This window comes from Meles meles, chromosome 9 (genome assembly GCF_922984935.1).
Source record: "Meles meles chromosome 9, mMelMel3.1 paternal haplotype, whole genome shotgun sequence".
In the NCBI taxonomy this organism is placed as follows: Eukaryota; Metazoa; Chordata; class Mammalia; order Carnivora; family Mustelidae; genus Meles; species Meles meles.
The window spans coordinates 25,851,808-25,873,687 of NC_060074.1; the positions used below are offsets into that span (position 1 = coordinate 25,851,808).

At 38.1% G+C, this 21,880-nt stretch overlaps 1 protein-coding gene across 1 annotated transcript in view; it reads right to left on the reverse strand.

Moving 5' to 3' along the window:
* The window catches only part of ABCA12 (ATP binding cassette subfamily A member 12), a 176,551-nt gene that overhangs the window by 107,747 nt on the left and 46,924 nt on the right, over positions 1–21,880 (reverse strand). The window contains exons 3-5 of the mRNA XM_046019118.1: positions 14,527–14,680; positions 4,205–4,296; positions 1,038–1,135 (exon numbers count right to left, since the gene is read on the reverse strand). Of these exons, the coding sequence (XP_045875074.1) occupies positions 1,038–1,135; positions 4,205–4,296; positions 14,527–14,680 (344 nt within the window). The remainder of the gene's footprint in view (positions 1–1,037; positions 1,136–4,204; positions 4,297–14,526; positions 14,681–21,880) is intronic.

Below are 21,880 nucleotides of genomic sequence, written 5' to 3' on the forward strand. Positions count from 1 at the left end.
CCCTTTTTGCATTGTCCTTTGGCTTATTTACATAAACGTGTTTACTGAGATGCCTCACTTATACAGAATATTAATTCAAAGGTAACTAACAGAGTCATACTAAGCAGCAGAGGTTATGATCACTGGAATATGAATAAAAGTCAAATCTATGTCCTATATCCTATGTTCCATACAGATGCATAAAACATGAATACATTATTTTAAGTGCACATGTGTGCATGTGTGCATGACAAAGAGAGGCAGTGAGTGAAAGAGACAGAAGTCTATTAGCAAATGTTGAAAAATAATCTCTTTTAATTTCTGAAGAGCACAGAAAGCAAAGGCCAGCCAATTAAATGTAGGAATCTGGCTGAATGAAAGACAAAAAGGAAAAGTAGGGACTGTGTGCAACTGAAGGGAAACCATTCTGCCCAAAGGCATTCAAACTTAATTATCTAATATCTCTACACACACACACACACACACACACACACACACACACACACATATTTAGCTCACAGGCTACCAGTTTATGCCGCCGATAGAAATTATTACTTTTTTTTTTTGTAATCTGGAATCTGAAAATAAGAAGGATCTGTAAGTAAGTTCTCCAACCCATGCTAAAGAGAAGGATTTTGCTACTTTGGGGAGATACTTTCCACAGCTCAAATTTTCCAAAGGCATTATCAGTACGGATGAGGAAGCCAAATGTAGTATTAGAGCTTCGTCTGCTGTCATACGTCTTTTTTTCTTTCGTTTCAGAAAATCAGATTATATATAATGCTACCTTATTTCTTACTAAAGGAAAATCTTAAGTTTGATTAAGGCACTTAATAGGGAAATAAATAAAAGTCCAAGACCTTAATGAATTCAGAACATCTGAGAATTAAGCTTTTTGATGGAAGAGCTCCTGACAAAAGAATCCTCCTGCGATATTACTCCAAATGGGGGGGGGGTCCCCAAATCTCTTCCTGTTTGGCAGATGCTTATATTAACCTCAGAGGCATTTGTTCAACTGCTATTTATTATCAGTTCATTACAAAACTGAGTGAAATTACCTTTTCCAAACTAAGGATCCGGGCAAGGACTTGACTACCATTGAAAGTTTCTGTTCCAGTACTTTCCAAAACAGGGCTCAGACTGGGAAATACTGTGGCTGTAACAGAAGAAAGAACAGATTAGCATTCTAAACAGATACACAAAAATGGGCAGATTCAAGTAAGAATCCATAAATATCACTTGTGCCCTGACATCCCCCACAGCAAGAATATACACAAATATGCAACTTCTATGAAAGTTTTGTGCTGGCAAAATGGCAAATTCCATCATTATTTCTCTTCACATAAAACTGTGATGGTTTTGGTCTGCTCTTGGGTTTTTTCCAATCACTTTAGATGTCATTTGCTTTCATTCCAGTTTATGTCATTAAACTTCATCACCAATATTACTGCCTAATAAAGTGAATCATTTCTGTGCAGGCCTAGAGGATTCGAGGTGCTTCTACCAGCTCCACAGATCCATCATACCTAACATCTGTTCGAAGGATCTGCCAATGCACATCTGGTGATAATGGTTTTCTTTTTAATTATTCAATTGGGAGGTTGAAATCTGCTTAAGATCATAAATTCTTTCCTCCCCAAAGTGTTTTCTGAAAGTTACTTTGGATCAAATAAATGGGATGAGGCAATTAGTCCAAACTGCAGTATACTCTAATTAAGTAATTCTCAAAGTAGCCTCATCTAGCACTATTTATGATGTGGCAGGGTGTTCTGGGTTAGGAACATTAGCTAGAGGATTATGTTCATACCTAGAGCATGGATGGTCACTAAGCCAGTATGTTACCTTTCATGAATTTTGGCCAGAGATACTTTGTTACATTCACAGCAAAGAATCTTAGTATTCAAAGATACGGTGATCTATCATCAGGAGGGCCTAGGTTATGTTACAGTGCCTATGGGGCTGAGAATTTACCAACTGATTCCTCTGGATCAGGCAATGCATGTGTGAGATGAGCGGCCAGGGTAGAAACCTAATCTGTGGCTACTGAGCAAAGCAAAGCTTACTGGACCACAACACTCTGATCTTATTTCTACTGTGCTTTAAGCTTCTCAGCCAAATACCCTCAGATCATTCACAACAGAACATTAGTTCCTCAGAACCACTCACTACTGTATTTCTATTACATTAACACGGGACCTTTGTCATCTGGTCCATCAACCTGCACTGGAATGTTATTTGATGTCATGGTTTCTTGTTTGTTTGTTTGTTTTTAGTTGCCTACAGTTTACATACAATGTTCCATTAGCTTTAGGTGTACAACATAGCAATTCAACTTTTCAACTTCTCTCTCTGTTATGCTCTGCTCACCACAAGTGTAGCTATCATCTGTCACCATAAAACCCTATTACAGTATCATTGATTTTATTCCCTATTCCCTATTCTGTGACCTTTATTGCTACGACTTATTTATTTCGTAAATGGAAGCTTGTATCTCCCACATCCCTTCATCTATGTTATCTGTCCCCCACCTCCTTCCCTCTGGCAACCATCAGTTTGTTTTCTGTATTTATATGTCTAATTCTTCTTATTTATTTATTCATTTCTTTTGTTTTAGATTCCACTTATGAATGAAATCATATGGTATTTGTCTCTCTCAGTCTGGCTTATTTCATTTAGCATAATACCCTCTAGGTCCATCCTCATTGTTGCAAAGGGCACAGTATTCCAGTGTGTGTATATCTATGTGTGTGTACAACATCTTTATCCATTTATCTATCAGTGAACACTTAGACTTAGGCTGCTCCCATGTCTTGACTATTGTAAATAATGCTGCAGTAAACACAGGAGTGCATATATCTTTTCAAATTAGTATTTCATTTTATTTGAGTAAATATCCAGTAGCAGAATTACTGGATCACGCAGTATTCCTATTTTTAATTTCTTGAGGAAACGCCGTACTGTTTTCCACAGTGGCTACACTAACTTACAAAATGTTACAGAATCTTATATATCCCATGGCATTTTTTAACAGTATTTCTTTTTCTCCACAGCACCAATCACATTCCAAACACAGAAAAATCTTTGTTTCATTCCCTAATATCCCCAGGACATAGGTCTGAGCTTACACGATAGCAGGCATCCAATAAGTATTTATCAAATGACTGTAAACCTGTCCTGCTGTTTTGAGAGTTTATTCCCAATTTATGGCTTCTAATGAGTGTCTCATGATCATCTGCGACAGAATTATTTGGTATAAGGCTCAGGCAGCTCAGCCAGAAGGTTTTCTGCACACTAAAGTGTGAAGGCTCCTGACCTAGCTGTAAAGGAAGCACACAGTCCCACTGAGAGACTGGGATACTGAGCACTGAGGGGGAGGAACAGTGGAAAGAATCGCAGCTTGGCTGTTGCTCTAGAATCAAGTCTGATGGATAAGCCTAGACAGGGCATGTAACTTTGCTGGGCCTCCGATTCCTCATTTGTAACATGAAAAGTTTGGGCAAATCTCTGAGATTTCATCCAGTAACTTTTTTTCTCTTTTTAAAATTGAAGTACAATTAACATACAGTGTTATATTAGTTTCAGGTATGCAACATGGTCATTCGACAATTCTATGCATGACTCAGTGCTCATCAAGATGAGTGACCCCCCTTCATTCATTTCACCCCTCCCGCCCCACTTCCCTCCCCTCCTGCAACAACCAGTTGTGTTCAAGAGCCTGTTTTTTAATTTCACTTTCTCCCTTGCTTGTTCATTTGGTTTTTTTTTTTTCTTAAATTCCAAATAAGAGTGGAATCATACAGTATGTTTCTTTCTCTGACTTATTTCACTTAATGTTATACCCCTTAGGTCCATCTGTAGTGTTGCAAATGGTAATTTTCTTTTATTGCTGGGCTTTCTAACCATCCTAGCATCATCTAATCGCAGACGGCCAGAGTCCCTAGCCAATTCTGGCAAAGTGTGCAATTCTCAACATCATATTTAGTACCATCTAAGCTTTTGCTCTTAGAAAGTATTTTAGTAAGAACTTCATTTCCAATTATCTTCAAGAACTTGCGTAATTGCACTGCCACACTCAGGCAACCTTAAGAAACATTTAGCTCTCTTGGGAATATTCTAGGCATTCCACCTCTGTTTGAAAAGTTAAAAGCATAACCCTTTCAAAGATTAGACCTTGCTGGCTATTCCAAGAGGCCCCCTCTAAATGCAACAGAAGAGAATAGCTTACCCGGTGATGTGTGCTTTCTTTCTGGAACTTTGGTGCTCTGGAGTGATAAATTGCTGTCCTTCTCCAGGTTGGATGACTTTCTCAGAATTTCACTAGTGAAGAAAAAGCAAGAACTCTACAACTTCACCCACATTAATTTCAGTTAGTTACAGCAGTGTATCATTTGGCAGATTCCAGGGCTCTCCAAGGACTTTCAAATTTTTAATCTACTTTCTAGGACTGTAATGGAAGAACTCACCTAACCATACACCAATGAATATGTAGGATCTCCTACAAGGTAAATTTTTATTCAGAGAAAATGGCCTAGATGACATTTAAAATAGTTATTTTTACTTTAATCTTATAAAAAGGAAATTATTTTTAAAAGACATTAGAGCTAAATATTGAAAGTAATCATGAGATTAATAGATACATATGCATACATATGTACACACACACATATATATATATATATATATATATATATATATATATATAAAAATATATATATTTTTTTTTCCTTTTAAAAAGAGGATGGATCCCAAATAGAAAAGAGTCCAAAGATGCTTCAGGGACTGAAACAAAGGTATGCTTATTTGTCAACCTTGAAAGAAAAACAAGTTTTATATATTAAATTATAGATGGCATTTTGAAGACTATCAAAACTGAATACCTGTAAGACATATTCAAGGAAGAAAGGAAAGAACACACATTTATTGAGTTATCTAGTCCATGTCAAGTTCTGTGACTGTTGTCATTACAGGTGGCACCAGGTGTTAAAGGCATGTATAACAAAGTTAAGTAGATCCTTTATTGTACTGAATGTATCAATGTGGTAATAATAGCATTGTGGTGCCGGGAATCCCCACACATCACGATCACACCAGCTTTTGCAAGAAAACATTATTGGACCTTTAGCAACCTACTTTATATAAATTCACTGCCTGTTTAGTTGATTATCAAAATGGAGATAATCATATTTTCTTGAAAACCTGATATACCTAAAGTGCGTGCCTAAAGTAAATGTATTTCAAGATGTATGTTCAGATGTATGATGTTCAAGATGTATGTTCAAAATGTAGTTCAGATGCCTGGATGTGAATACTTTTTGGAATTACCAAAAATCGGTGAATTTGGCATGGTTGTTTATAAAAAACTTACTTAAGATATGTAAGGATAGATATAAAAATATACTAGTGAAAAAGCAAGAAGTTCTATTTACTGCTGTGGTTCAACTTAACCTCCTTTTTAGAAGTAAGATCTGAATCATGGTTCCAGGGTACTTTGTGATTTATAATTGGGATTTTTTTTTTTTTTTTAGTTTGTCCTCTTAGTAAAAATGATAAGAAGAGGTGATATTTGTTTTCATTCCCTAGTGTTTTTCCAATACTCTCTATAAAATGCACTGGTTGCTCCAAAAGTTCTGCATTCTTAATGTATATTTGAATTATTCATGACCATGGCTGTACTCCCCTAAATCTTTTTACATTCCTTATGCTGACTATTTGGATGGGAAAACCGCTCAGATAAAAATAAGAACTGACCTGTACATTTTCCCTTTTCTCAACAGAAGTTTTAGAAAGTTTGAGAAAGTCTCGGGTTCACTTTTCTTTTTCTCAACATTTTTTTTTTTTTAGTTGGGCTTGAAATACTGTAAGGAAATCTACTGAATATCAACACATTTTGAAAATAAAGGGGGAAACTACCCTCATAAAAATTTTAAGGAATATGGACAGCACCAAAAACCAAAGGGAGAATGACAAAGATCAACATGAGTAAAGAAGGAGCAAGAGAAAATAGAGACTGAATAATAAATGGGAGTGGGAGAGAAAAATAGAAGTGCTAGGAAACTAAGAAAATGTTAAGTTTAGAGAAGCAAAAGCTGCATCTACTAGACAGATACATCTTGCCCATCTTCCCACATTCAGAGAAGCACCCTAAAACTATTCCTTCAAAAATTCTTTAAAGACCAAAGAAAGACAAAGTCCTCCCTTTCCCAGCAAGCCACTGGCTCAGCAGGTTTCAATCTGTTCAACAGTAAAATGGCTGCTTCCAGACAAGCAACTATAGAGGCCTCTCTTCTAACAGGACCTGTCCTTGACCAGCAAGTACCCACGGTGACATGATCACCCACGCATACATGTAAAGGACTGGGGAGACGATCCCTCTCCTTGGATGTGGCCTGGCTGTGCCTTTTTGCTGCGGTGAGAAATCAGGGTATCAAGTGGGCTTTGCTGTTCAACTGCCTACAAGTTCCCCAGTTTTATTCTGCATTTACAGAATGTGGTGTGACGGCATGTGACCACTACCACTGCACAGCAAAAACCATGGTCTTTAAGCTCTTAAAATGGAAACCACAAAATAAACGTACAAGGCAGCACTGTGGGTAGAAAGATGAATTAAGGTTATATATTGAAACAGTTTACCCCCACCCCAAGCAAAGGTAATTAATTCTTTTAAGTACCTATGGAATTACTAACGCAGGGCAGAAAGATGCCAGTACTACTGAGTTAATGGTAATCTCTGAACTTTCTCATTAGCACGACAACCCTTAATAGAGAACTATATCCTTCTTAGAATGATAGGTGAGAAACAGTACTTTTTCCATGATTTCAGACAATTTAAGCACTCAGTACCTACTTATAACATAACGATTTTTTAGTGCATTGTGTTTGTGTACCTATTCCTACCACTTTTCCACTTTAGGAAGTGACATCTTTGGAAGTAGGCACCATGTGTCATTCATCTTCTTATTCCAAACACCTATGGTGTTAGACCATAAGATCAGATGACCAATTAAATAAAAAGAGACAGTAATCCTGGGGTGTGGCAGAAAGTGCCTTAGAGTTAGAAAATACCTCTGGAATCCCCACTCTGTCACTTCCTAAAACACCTCAGTTATTGTCTTCCTCATCTGCAAATTTGGAATGATCTACCTTGCCAGAGTTGTGAGTACTATACAGGCTGTGCTTATCCAGTGTCTGTCTGGGCCTTGTCACTACAGGCACTTACCGATGTTAACTGTCAAAAAATGATGGCACACAGACAGCCTTCAGGATGGAGCCGAAGTCCCATTCTTATGCATCTACGCTCCAGATATAATCATTCAACAAGCATATAGTTCTCTGTCTATTAAGGGTTGTCGTGCTAATGAGAAAGTTCAGAGATTACCATTAACTCAGTAGTACTGGCCATCTTTCTGCCCTGCGTTAGTAATTTCATAGGGACTTAAAAGAATTAATTACCTTTGCTTGGGGTGGGGGTAAACTGTTTCAATATATAACCTTAATTCATCTTTCTACCCACAGTGCTGCCTTGTACGTTTATTTTGTGGTTTCCATTTTAAGAGCTTAAAGACCATGGTTTTTGCTGTGCAGTGGTAGTGGTCACATGCCGTTGCACCACGTTCTGTAAATGCAGAATAAAACTGGGGAACTTGTAGGCAGTTGAACATATAATAACAGAAACCTCGAAATCTCTGGACACCAAGTGGATGTGCCCTTATTATTCACAGATCTGGAGCTGTTAAGTGTTGGCTAGTGAGGCAGGACAAGGCAAAGCATCTTACCCAGGGTTCTGTAATCCCTTCTTCATTTTATTATTTATTTATAAGTTTACTTATAAAAGGAGTTTTTCATTTGTAGTGACGATCAGTTTTCCCCTTTTTAAGCTGTAAAATTCTTTAGAAAAGACTGTAGTGTACTGCACTGACAGATGGGAGGATGCCTAGCACGTGGCAAGCATTGAACACTAGATAATAAGGAGTATCATTTGGAAGAACAGATAGCTAAGGAAGCAAATATTTTTTTAAACAGCTTAGCTTGCCCTCCATTGTTGCATATCTGTTTCCCCAAAGGTCCTTTAAGAGAAAATACTCAGGAATGGCATGGTAGATTATACATTATATAATGTATAATCATGCACTGTACCTACCATATTCATTGATTAACTAGCCAACATTTATTAAATTCCTACTATATGTAACATAATGGAACAATAAATACGGAGCTGAGATTATAATACACTAAAAATAATAGCTAAGTAAGGACATGAAGAGGGGACAATGAGAACACATGACAGGAGCTGCTAAATCACAGATCTAATTTGTGCTTATAGAGCAAGAGTCTAGAATTACAACCCTAATGCAAAACTCTTGCTATCTTGAACATTTTGCTAACCTTTTCACCAGACGAGTGGTTCTCAACTGGTGGCAATTTTGGCCCCTGTCCCAGCAGACATTTGGCAATGACTGGAGACGTATTTTTTGATTGTCAGAACCGGAGGGTGGTGGTGCTCCTGTCACCTATGTGCTAAAGAACAGGGATGCTGCTGACCATCCTACAATGCACAGCACAACAAACAATTATCCGGCCCCAAGTAGCAACAGTGCTGATGCTGAGAAACCCTGCAAAAGGCTATTACAGATAAGTGAATTTATTCTGTGATGACTCATTCCCCATTCCCACTCCCTAGAACAGACTCAGGAAGCTTAAAAATCCTCTTCAAGGAGGGCATATGATGTAATGAGCACTGGGCATTATATAAGACTGATGAATCACAGACCAGTATCTCTGAAACCAGTAATATATGTTAGTTAACTGAATTAAAATAAAAAATGTTTTCAAAAAAATCCTTCCAATTTCCTAGAAGTTGCTTGGATGAGAAATAATGAAAAACAAAAAAAAATCCTAAACCCTATTTAAGAACTCCAAAAGCTCTGAGGAAGTCTCAGAGAATCTATCTAATACTGGATATTTCTGGGAAGAATATTAAAGCAAATGTAAAAACTTAGAATTCCCCCAGAATCCAGCACACAAGCTCACATGAGTCCAGAAAATCCAACCCTCTAGGTGGGGCAAGAAAGCTTGAATTAAATTTCCAAGTGGCCCATGGGATTAGTTGACTACCTTTTATGGGATGCAGTCATTTGCACAGTACCATGGAGATGTCTAAGGGATTCTTCTGTACAATGCTGAAGAAGTAGATTCTGCCTCAGTGGCATTTATAGGTCCCTCTTTTGGAGTGGAATTCAATGAAAAAAATAGCTCAGATTCAAATGTTAAATTTAAGATACTGGAAGGAAAACTAGACCCAGAGTAGATTTTACGTCTTCTCAGACATGTCTACCAACAGTAACATTTGTGAAATGTCACATTTATAGATATCAGTATAATGGTAGAATCTGCACTCATACTGTATGTCTCTCTATTTCCTGTGAGGGGGAAAGATTACCTGTGTAGGTGGTATCCATGTGTGCCATGGTAAATTCTGTCTATAAAAAGAACTGCTTTTAGGGAAGACACATATGGCAAGTCCTAGAAAGAAAATTCTGACATTCTTTTTTGCCTCTAAGGGTTAGTTAAACATTTTATATCTTTTCCCCTTTTTCCCCAGAATAATCACACAGTGACACCTGGAAAGAAGATGTGAGATGTGCTCTAGGCCAGCTCTGATCCCAGCTTCAGACGACATTCATCTCTGACTTTTAGCTACAAATAAGGGCACTGAATGCCACTGAGGCTCTCCTACTGATTTGATGCAGCTGTCCTTCCTGGCTACCCCCAAGCAGATGTCATTCACAGGAAAATCTTAATTTTTTTCATTGTTTTCTTCTATTTTGTCCTAATGTTCATTCTCCCAGGGTCATCAATGCTTCAGAGATCATCCCTGCCTGCCCATGTTCAAAATATACGTCTTTTCTAGGTGGCCCACTAGCCAATCCAAAAATCTTTATCAGTTAAGATGTTGAGATTTAAAAATGTCTTAATATGTTCCTCCATCCCAGGATATCTTTAATATTCTTAGGAGGGACTTCGGAGATGTATATCTGAACTAATACATTTCTAAACGTTTTTAAAGGTACTATGATGGACAAATGAGGCAATGTCTTGGGGGCCAGAAGCGTATAAGAAACAAACAGAATATGGGGGAGATACTATCACAGTATCTTTCAGGTGATACTACACAAAGGATGTTCTACTAGTCCTGAAACAGGCTGATTAATCTGGCAACACCATGAGGTAATTTATAATTTTTTCTATCACTATTTGCCTATTCCTTCAAGCTACGCAAGAGCCTCTATTTATTTCTCTTTCATTAAACTCTGGGATTCTTTCTCTGTGGCCTGTCTCAAACACAGCTTCATCTAGTCTGGGATCCACCACCCTCTCTATCCTTAATGATCACATCCTTAAAGGCCTCTGGAGAACTCTCCTGACATTGCCCCACCCAAACCCCTCTCCTTTCCAATAACATATTTGCCCCCTTTGTTGTCTTATGTTCTGGGCAGAGTGAGACCTAAACAAACACTCATCACATTTACCATGTTATATGGTAACTCACCTGCTTACCTGTCTGTCTCTTTCTCCCACTTGACTATAGGTTTGTATAGAGCATAGGACATGCCTTTTTCATCTTCATACCTGCCCTGACTTGCAGTCTCCAGCATGCAGTACATTCAATACACTCTTACACAGTGAATTAACAATTTTGCCTACATGGCAGTTAACATTTCCTCCCACTTTGCTTTTTGATAGATTATACTTTAACCCTTTATTTTTGCATGACTAAACGATTCTAAAATGGTTACTAAATGGTTATAAATTACTCTGAAGTTAATACAGTATGTGACTTATACATCCCCTGTCATCCGTATAGTCAAACGAGGACACACATCTACTCTACTTCCATTTACCTTACATTCCCAGTGATATCTTTAGGTCAGTTTCTCCAGTACTAAACAAAAGCCTTGGCATTTTAAAATTATCCCTGGAGGCACCTGGGTGGCTCAGTCAGTTAAGCAGCCAACTCTTGATTTTAGGTTGGGTCATGATCTCAGGGTTGGAGATGGAGGCCCACATCGGGCTCCATGCTCTGTGCCCAGTCTCCTTGTCCTTCTCCCCGTGCTCCTCCCTGCACTTGCACTTTTCCTCTCTCAAAAAATTAAATAATCTTAAAAAAAAATAAATTATTTTTGAATAATTTTGCTCAATTATTGAATAATGTTAAGGTTAACTGTATTAGAAGTTCCACCTAAGCCAATAGGAGCAGAGCTATGAGTCTGGAAACCACAGGTCATGATTGTGTCAGCATGACAGAGCAAATCCACGGAGGCAATTCTCCCATGGGATTCTCAGGAATGCTGAAGCACTTCTCCAAATAATGACCCTGTACGCTCTGGAGGATGATATTCACTGTTCACCAGCTGTGTGAACGATGGCACAGCCAGGGGCTCCCACTGTTCCTATAGATTCTTCGAGGCAGTGCAGAGGGAGGAAGGACCTCAGGGTAAGTCCTGTGATGTTGGACCATCAGTTGAACAAATGAGCAAGAAAACCCATCAATGTAATGTTTCTTTCTCCAGACAGCTAGTTAGAGTTGATGCTGAGTATGGTGTCGGATTTTTATTTTCGAGCACCTCATCCTGAAGCTAATGCCTAAAGAAGTATGCATTTAATAACAGAAGGCTGGTGCTGATGCAGAAACATCAAAACCCTGGGCGACTAGCCAGCATGTAGAGGCAGCGGTGTGATCACGTCTTTAAGAAGGGCCGTCTATTAAGGTCAACATGGTGGGCCTCTTTGGATGAGGCCAAAGATGATATTTTCTTCCCTGCACTTACAAAGCCGAGAAAGAAGACAGTTTTGTTTCCTAATGAAGCTATGCTGGTGAATCTTCCTTTACCAAAGGGAAGCAATTTAGTGGAAATGCTTACCCAGTAGCCATGCCCCAGTTTCACTGCATGGCCGTATAAACCATAAAAGTTAATAGTATGGTGGGAAATATCATTAATGCAATTTTATTATTGTACATAATTTTCTAAATTAAGTTCCAATTACTTGGTAGTTCAGAGAAAATCCTGAATATATAGCAGTATACAGTTTGGGCTAGACAAACTACCTAGGGGTTAGAATAAAACAAAAAAAAGGGCACATGGTCATCTGCCTAGAGAATCATCAACAGAGGACAATATAAAGCTAGACTTTAATTCTAGTCCCAAAACTAACACAGTGACTCATCTTAGGGAGTGTGATTCTCTATGATGTCACACAGAAAAGTACTCTTTTTGGGGAAGGTACATTCACAGTCTTAGATACTGATAACAATTTCCCTCACAGTAACTTTGTTCTTCATGCAAAAAAAAAAAAAAAGAAAGAAAGTTGACAGCCCCAGGTAGAGCTGCAACCCAATTTGTTAATAAGGGACATTAATATTTCCTATGTCTGTCCAACCCCTTCGTAAGATCTACCTGATTACTCCACCTGAGAGCTCTCTCTGCTTTAAATATGGAAGGTGTCTTCCTTTAGCACCTTCTGATCCTCTTCCCACTCTTTCCCATTACGGTGACTGCTTTAATATCTTCCCTTCCTTATTAGAACATAGGCAGAGATCTCGCCTAATTCACCACTCACATGGGGACACACAGACCGTCTATGAATTAGCTGAACAACCAAGATGTCATGCTTCCATCTCAGCTCCACTCTGATTACACAAGAGAGCATAGGCTCTCGTTAGCTTTTGGTTCCCTTGCAGAGGTAATGCAGGTATTGGTTGAGGTAAAGCTTGCACACACTTACAACATGCTGGTTTCATACATAATATATTCATGTCATCTCCCTGCTTAACACCTTCCAATGGCTTCTCATTATACTAAAAATAAAATGCAAATCCCTTCCCTTTTCCTGCTTGCTCCGTCTCCTGTGTTTCTGTTCGACATATTCCCCACCCCTCGTATCATCTCTCACTATGTTTTAGGAACCTGTGCCAACTTTCCGTTCCCCTAAATGGTCAGGTTTATCACCCACCACCTGAGGACTGTTTGCTGCTGCTTTGCCTGGAACACTGTCTTCATATGCCGTTGCTGGTCTCTTCCCAGCCTTTCTGGTCTCTACCAAATGCCACCTGCTAGCAGAGGCCTTCCCTTGCCACCCTACTGACTTCCTACCTTTCAACTTCTAGCCCATAACCTGCTTTCTTTTTTCTAGCACAATTGTTATTATCAGTAATTATGCTCTTTATTTCATTGCTCATTTTTTTGCTTGCTTTCCATTAGAATGCAAGTAACGAAGGAGTAGAGGATTTGTCCAATTCTCATCTGTGTCATGGTACCTAGAATGGTGCCTGGTACATAGAAAAGTCTCAGTCATTATATCTTAATAAATTAACAAATGAATGAAGGAACATCAGGATTCAGACTCATTATTGAAACAACAAGACCAAGGTGAATTAGCAACTCCACAATTGTTTTCTGAGCCACTGCCCATGACAATTTTCGATATGTTTATATTTTATGCTAAACAGCCTGCAGGTGCTCTCTCTCAAAGTATCACCCACATTATTTGATGACCAAACTCATGATGATATTAATAGAGAAATGGTGTTAAATGTCAAGGAAGTTAAATTACAATTTTGGAAGCAAGTATCTCTGATTAGATATAAATGTAATCTTTCCTTGAGAAGCACTTAAAAAAAAAAAATCTCTAACCAGAATTATCTCATGGTCAACTCAGATAAGAACACTGTTTGCAGTTCTAGAGATAGGTGGGTTCCTGGGAGTCTCTTAGGTAATGGTCTAGATTATCTTTATTCTTCAGCTGCCTCTCACACCAAGAAATAGGACACATTAACCTCATTGAAAGGTTGTTATTTACTAAGTATACTTTCAATTGTATTACTTTGATTTCTAGAACTTCATTTATTCCTTTATTTTTTAAAGATTTTATTTACTCATTGAGAGAGAGAGAGAGAGATACAGAGACAGCATAAGTAGGCAAGGGGCAGAGAGAGAAGGAAGGGGACAGGCAGAGCCTGATAGGGGGGTTGATCCCAGGACCCTGAGATCACAAACCAAGCAGAAGTCAGATGCTTAACTAAGCCACCCTGGCACCCCAATTTCTAGAACTTAAATTTCCTTATTTGCATCTCCTGGGTTTCCATTCCATCTGGAAGTACCACATAGAGTAATATAAGTAAGTCATGCTTCCAGAAGATAACGCCCCAATATTGCCCTACATCTAAAGCTTTGATCAAACTTAGGACAATGTGTCACTGACAATTTGAGGTAGAATAGAGAATCTCTGAGGGAGGTTACAGAGGAATGCCTTGGCCACCCAGCTTAAAAGCAAAGTTTGGGTAATCCATCCAAAATAGATTATGTTAAATCCCACATAAACATGGTAATTCCAGTGTGTATCCAACTTGTTCGTTCATTCCTATTTAGACCACATTTGCAGATATAGAAAATAAAGTCATATATCTAACCCAGGAGGGCTTCCTGAATCTCTCATAAGTAAATAAATTCTGATCTCTCAAAACAACTGAACACACTTGGGAAGAGCCCTTACCTGTCCTTAAATAGTGCATCATCGATTCCTTTCCTACGAAGCAGATCTTTTGGCCCATAGGGAGTGTCTTTGCATTTAGAGTCTGTGTCACAGAGCAGAGTTTGCAGGAACGGGAAGAAGCCGGTACTAGGAAGGTTTCGAGGCGCAAGGTAACCTGAAATTAAAAAACAAAAGAGAACAAAACACAAAAATTACATCACTATGGCATTTGCCTTGGATGGGAAGGAAGTGTAGTAACTCTGTTTTATGAAATTACTTTCTGGATTATGACTGTCTGGGTCCACTAATGTATCAAAAGATGTAAAAATGACTGCTGCCTTACTAATTTCTTTTCCTGAAATTAGCTGCAAGAATGTCTGCTAGAGTGTTTTAAAAATAAATCACTGTATAACCATACGATAAAACACAATGCAGCTATTAAAAACATTGTCAAGTAATACAGAAAATATTTACAATATCTTGCCAATTAAAATGAGATCAGAAAACAGCATGACCAGAAAAGTTATAATCTTTAAAATATATATAAATACATGTGTATTTAAAAACCTGAAACAGGGGTGCCCGGGTGGCTCAGTCAGTTAAGCATCTGCCTTTGGCTTTGGTCACGATCTCAGGGTCCTGGGATAGAGACCCACATCAGGCTCCTTGCTCAGTGGGGAGCCTGCTTCTCCCTCTCTTCCCTGCTCATGTTCTCTCTTGCCATTTCTCTCTCTCTCTCTCTCAGAATAAAACAAAACAAAAAACCTAGAGGAATTTCCTTGGAGATATATTTCTTCCCCCGCCCCTTGGAGATATATTTCACTTTATTTTTGTTTAACTGTAGAGTAACTACTTTTCCCCACAATGTACACATCTTCTTTTGTTATCAAAGTCATTATAAATGCAGCTAGTCTTCCAGATAACCTGGAAATATTTTTGGTCTCCTCAAAACTTAATGTAACATAAATAGGATTAATTATCCTAGTCACACAATATTTTTTCCTACTTAAAAACCAGTAATAATGGAATAAATAAATTCTCCAAATTAAGATCACAGAAAACAAAATCTTCAAGAGTAAAGGGTTTTGTAAGCCTCACTGCAACATTTGCTTTGTAAAATATGGTGGCATATACGTGTCAAGAAACAGGCAAACTGTGAAGCACAAACCTTTTTGCAATTAGGTCTAATATTAAAATACTAGGTTCCTCTTTGTGGGAGAATACGGAGACAATGAACTTTTTTTAAAAAGGCAGGTTTAGACACTGTAAGAGTAATTCCAAACTGAAAACTAAAAAGCAAAACCTTAACTTCCTCATGAATCTGTCAAAAGGGATGCCCATACAAGTCTGTTTTCATTATAACAAGAAAGAGGAAAGGTTAAACAAAAAGAAAATACTAAGAGCAACACGGTTACATATGCATTAATATATAAGCAGAGAGAGTAACAGGTGGAAATTTTATCTAAGTAACTTAAATACAGCTCTACCTACAGAAAACTGGAAATAAAGGGGAAGGGGTAATAAGAAAGTTGGCTAGAAGTAAAGAGGGAAAAAAAGGAAAGAGTTTGGAAGATGTGTACTGTTGACTCTGAAGATGGAGGAAGGAACCAGAAGACCAGGAAAGCAGAGGCAACCTCTAGATGCTAGAAAAGGTAAGGACGCAATTCCTCCTAGAACCTCCAGAAGAAATGTAGCCCTGCTGATACCCTAACTTTTAACCCATTAAGACTAAATCTTAGACTTCTCATCTCCAGAACTATTAAATAATAAGTTGATGGGTTTTTTAAATTGAAGGACAGCTGACACGTAGTACTAAATTAGATTCCGGTATACAACATAGCGATTAGACATTTATATACACATTATGAAATGATCACCACAGTAAGTCCAGTCACCATACAAAGTTGTTACAATATTGTTGACTATATTCCCTACATTGTACTTTACATCCCATGACAGACATTTTATAACTGGAAGTTTGTACCTCTTAATCCCCTTCACCAATTTTACCCATCCCCCAGCCCCACTTCCAGTTAACTGGTAATGTTTGTAAGCCACTAAGTTTATGGTAATTTGTTAGAGTAGCCACAGGAAACTAATACATGAAATAAGATTGGTATGAATTAAAGTTTTTGAAATTCAGAAGAAATTGGAAAAAACCTTAAATCCACCAAACTATCCACGACTACCTTCTAAGCTGCACCCCCTTCTGACACCAGAAAGACCAGCGACTCTCCTAACATTTAACCCAGTGAAAACTTCACTGGGAAGTGGACCTTCACTGTTTTCACTGTAGTACCATTTCCTGAATGAGCTGGAAAGCGCAGTCAAATTGCCCTTAACCTTTCACATCACCCCTCTATCAAAATTCTGCCACAATAGACTGCATACGGCAAGACCTTTACAATTCTGCAGGGAGATTTCACCACTAATGGTGATCTACCCTACAACACATCCCAACTGTAGCCACTTCCCCAGAGTGTGGGTCTGCAAATGCTCTCATTCCTGTTTGACCTCAAACACATGCAGGGGTCCTTTGAATGAAAAGCAGACAGCAGGAAAACGGAAGTGGAAGACCCCTTTGCTGTAGGCCCTTTATTGCGGTGACGGAAGAGCAGAGCCAGGCAGTGCTGATAACAACAGCTCATGGGAAGCCATATCACAACAGGAAGAAAAGGGGGGAAAAAGGGAAAAGACATCATGGGAAGAAGATCTGAAAGGAGGTAGCACATGACATCCAATTTTAGTTTCTCTGGCATTGATTACAAATCAGTTATTAGAGAGGCATTTTGAAGAGTTTAAACCCACAAGATTCCTTCCTGTTATTACTACAGTTATGCCTACTTTGTAAGAAAATTCATCACAGAGTTGCTTTAAAAACTTTTTAAAAGTCCCTACAATGTTCAAAGTACAGACAGTTCGTGCTTTACATGGATTTTCTGACAATGATATTTAACCTGTTACAATGGGTTCATGCAAACGAGGAATTGGCTTGGGTGTGTGGATGTCCATTATCACCACTGCTATTCAACATAGTATTAGAAGTCCTAGCCTCAGCAATCAGACAACAAAAAGAAATTAAAGGCATCCAAATTGGTAAAGAAGAAGTCAAACTATCACTCTTCGCAGATGATATGATACTATATGTGGAAAACCCAAAAGACTCCACTCCAAAACTGCTAGAACTTGTACAGGAATTCAGTAAAGTGTCAGGATATAAAATCAATGCACAGAAATCAGTTGCATTTCTGTACACCAACAACAAGACTGAAGAAAGAGAAATTAAGGAGTCAATCCCATTCACAATTGTACCCAAAACTATAAGATACCTAGGAATAAACCTAACCAAAGAGACTAAGAATCTATACGCATTTATAGTAAACACAGTACCAGGCACAGCACAGACTGCCTGTGTGATTTCTTTTACCATCACCTTTTAACTAAGGACCATGTACTCATTAAGATAAGGAAGACTGTTGCAACAACAATCACTGATTTACTAAGCGTCCACCTACTCACTGTAACATGGAAGGCATGTGACATACATTTATGTCTTTGGTTCTTCTTTGATATCCGTAATACAGTTTCTCATACGTAGCAACTTTCCACATCATCTGGAGATTCTCTAAAACTAACAAGTCAGAATTAAATATAATTCAACTTTATTTAGTGGTTATCTTGTGCAGAAAAATGGATTTTTTCCCCCGTCTTCTGCCCGTCTCAGTTACGTGTGTGCCAGGAAGTAACCACTCAGAGCAATGGTGGAATCAAACCCTCACAGGTTTTAAAGAGCTGCTGATTATAAGTTGAACTCATTCTATTCTGAAGGTGTCTCTGGCACTTTCAGGTTCCAAAATCATGTTTCTCTTTATATCTGTAAATGCTAGGATGCAGGAAAAAAGAGAAACATTTCTCTATCCCTCACAGGACTTCTGTGCAGCAAGCACAGAGCATGCAAATTAGAGCTAAAAACTGGTTGCCCACATTCACAGCCAGAGCTTAGATTTAAGGACGAAGGTAGAGGAAGATCATAACTACCCAAACTAAAGCACTACGTGTAAGTAGAAAGAAAAACAGATGTTGGGGGCTTGGGATGGAGGCTAAGGCAAGATAAATTCCTTGGTATCATGATTCCCAAAGGTCTTATACTCAGGACAACATTTATGACTATCTCCAGGAGAAAGAGAATCAGAGAACTTGCAATTCCACGGGGAAATTGGTGCCAGAAGACTCTGGCATATCCTGAAAGTGAGGAGGGTGAGTAATAAGCAAGATCCCAATTCACCTGTGGTTTAGTTTCTGAGGGGCTCCATGCGGAGGCAGTGAAGTAGTCTGAGCAACCTCCCATGGGTGGAGAGAGGTTATTCTCATACAAGGGACACAGTCAACATTACCTACATAATGTAACACTGACAGATTCCAACATTACTTCAGGGAGTTGAACAAACCAAACTATAAAGCATTTTTAGGAATAACCCACCAATTAGCTAAGCTTTTAACTAAATCAGATTCAGTTTTCATTGTTTTAAGAATGAAACTGGTGTTATAAAAAGATTTAGCTTAAGAATTAAAAAAAAATACTCTGTAAAGAATTGTGATATCAACCTACACATCTACGTTAACCTAAAAGGGGGATCAGGTTTGGTTTTCCTTTCCCTTTCTTCACAAAATTCCTTATTCAGACAGCATTGGTGTGAATTAATACAAAGATTAGAGCACTGGTCCTCAAAGCACAGGTCCTCGACCAACAGTATCAGCACGACCTGGGAACTTACTAGAAATAAAAATTTGAGATCCCACCCCAGATCTACTTAATCAGAAACTCTGGGGAAGGGGACTAGGAATCTTTATTTTAACATGCCCTCCAGGTAATTCTGATGCACACTAAAGTTTGCCAACAACAGGATTAGACTACAAACTTTTGCAGGGGAGTCAGAGAGTGAATCTTTATTAGTGTGAGACTCACCTGTCCCCATCACATGGGGTATGTAGTATGAAAGCAGCCGTAGATAGTGTGTCTATTAATGGGCCTGACTATATTCCAATAAAACTTGATTTACAAAAAAAGGCAACAGGCTAGCTTTGGCCTACAGGCTCCAGTTTGCTGACCCCTGGGGGGAATGACCTCTTATATTTGTCCCTCTCCCTCTCCTATCTTGCTCACTTATTTTCATATCTTCCCCATCCTTCTTTTTCTCTTCCTTCATCTTATCTATTTTACTTAATATCCCTTAATATCCCCTTTCCTCTATTTTTCAATCTTTTGTTCTTTCCTTTCCACTGACCACCCCCCTCCTCTTTTGGCTCAATTTCCAATTCTTTTTTCTCTTTCTTCTGCTATTCCCTTCACCAACTCCCATACCTCTTTACTCACTGGTACAGCCAAGAATGCACATTTCCCCTCAAATCTTCTTTACTTCTTTCCCTTTTTTACCTCCACAGGAGGATTTTTGCCCCCTTCCATAATAAATTCAGGAGCATGCTGCTCACTGGCACGATCCAAATGTTTTTCTATTTACTGTATTATTAAAGAAAGAAATGTCACAGTCTTTTCAATCTTTTCAACAAAGTTGCTTCCATTTGACATCATTAGGCTGAGGAAGCATTCTGTAGGCTACCTTGGTGACCTTTGTAGATATTATAATAATGACAGATATTGGAGAACTTCCACTGTGTTTCTTTCTGTTTTCCTCAAAGCTGGTCAGAACCCAACCTAGATGGTATTTTGTGTTTCCAGATAAAAGAATTTGGTCTTTGCCCCAGTAAAGAAATGAATGATGTACCTTGGAAGAAAATTCTGACTTTTTAAAAATATGAAGTTATTCATTTGGGGTGTTATAGTTTTAACTTTTTAGATAAAGGGTCACATTAGCAGAACATGTTATCAGGCCTTCTGATTAATTAAATGGTAAGTCTCCTCATGAAACAACGCAAGAATTTCTCATCATGATAAGAGTACAAAACAAGACACGTGTATCTAGAAAATCACCTATAAACAAATAACCAGATAAGAATAAAGAAAATATGAGAAGGGAAATGAATCTCAGAAGGAAATTTGTAATAATCTATTAAAGTACATCTTTTTATTCTTCTTACAGTTTTTCAGCAAATTTCATTCTCAATAACATCTTTAAAGACATAATTAAGAATATAAATGACATAAACCTAGCCTTTTAAATTACTACATGAAGTTATATGAGGAACCCATAGGACTGTCCTTGTTCTTCACAGGCCCTTTCCATTTGTAGGAAAGAACTGATCAATGAAGGGAGGTGTCCTGTGTTTTCACTCATCACTAGGTAAACTCAAATACGTTAGCGCTTCCTAATTCTAATCCCTCTAAATGTGGGCTTGCTTTTCTTTTTTTCTTTCTTTCTTTTTTTAAAAATCTTTGCAGCCCAGAGAGACTTTAGCCTAGGGTTTAATACTGAAATGACTTTGAATCTTTAGGCAAAGTCAAGAGCTCAATAAAATTGCACTTCTTGAGAGACTAGATAAAGAATAAGCTACTCAAAAGAATGAAAAACCCTTACATAGTTCTTAACACAATGCCTGGCACAGTGCCAGCAATTATTAACTATATGAATGAATGAATGAACAAACCCCTGAAGGTCACAGGAAGACTGTATGATTTAGGATTTTAACATAATATCCACCTTTATCTTCATTATTTATAGCAAATTTTATCCCGTATTACCATAAGTTCAATAGCTAACAATGGATACAGTAAGTTCAACTGATAGTAAGTACAATGGGTAATACTGCGTTACATTTATGTGCCTTGTAAGAATGGATAAATCAATACTGATAAAACCAGTGATACTTATTACAGGCCATTTTGGTCTCAGTTTCTTTGAAAATATAGTGAGTACACACTGACATCGATAATATCAACCACAGAAATTACTGTCCACAGAGAGAATCCCTCCATCATCTATCTATTCAGTGAATATTTACCAAACAGACACTGTGTATCTGGCCCTGAGGAAGGTGCTAAGTAAGGGTCATCCTTCAATTTTTTTAAAATAAGAAATATTTCATTTAAACATTAAAAAATTTATTTCTAGGTTATGCGTGTGTGTGAGAGAGAGAAAGACACAGAGAGAGACCACCTACTTTCAAAGCTCATCACACTTTCATTATATAAGATGCATATAGAAGTCATTTGTTTCCTAAATTGTCAGAAATATTATGTACACAAGTAGTGTATGTTTGAAAATAAATGGCAAAACATTGGTAAGAAAAAAAAAACGTCCTGTTTTTTTGAAGAATTAAACAATGACCATTTCATACAAGCCCTAAGACCATCCTATAGGATAGGCAGGGCAATGGTGATGCCCATTTTGTAGACAACCTCAGAGAGATCAAGTAACTT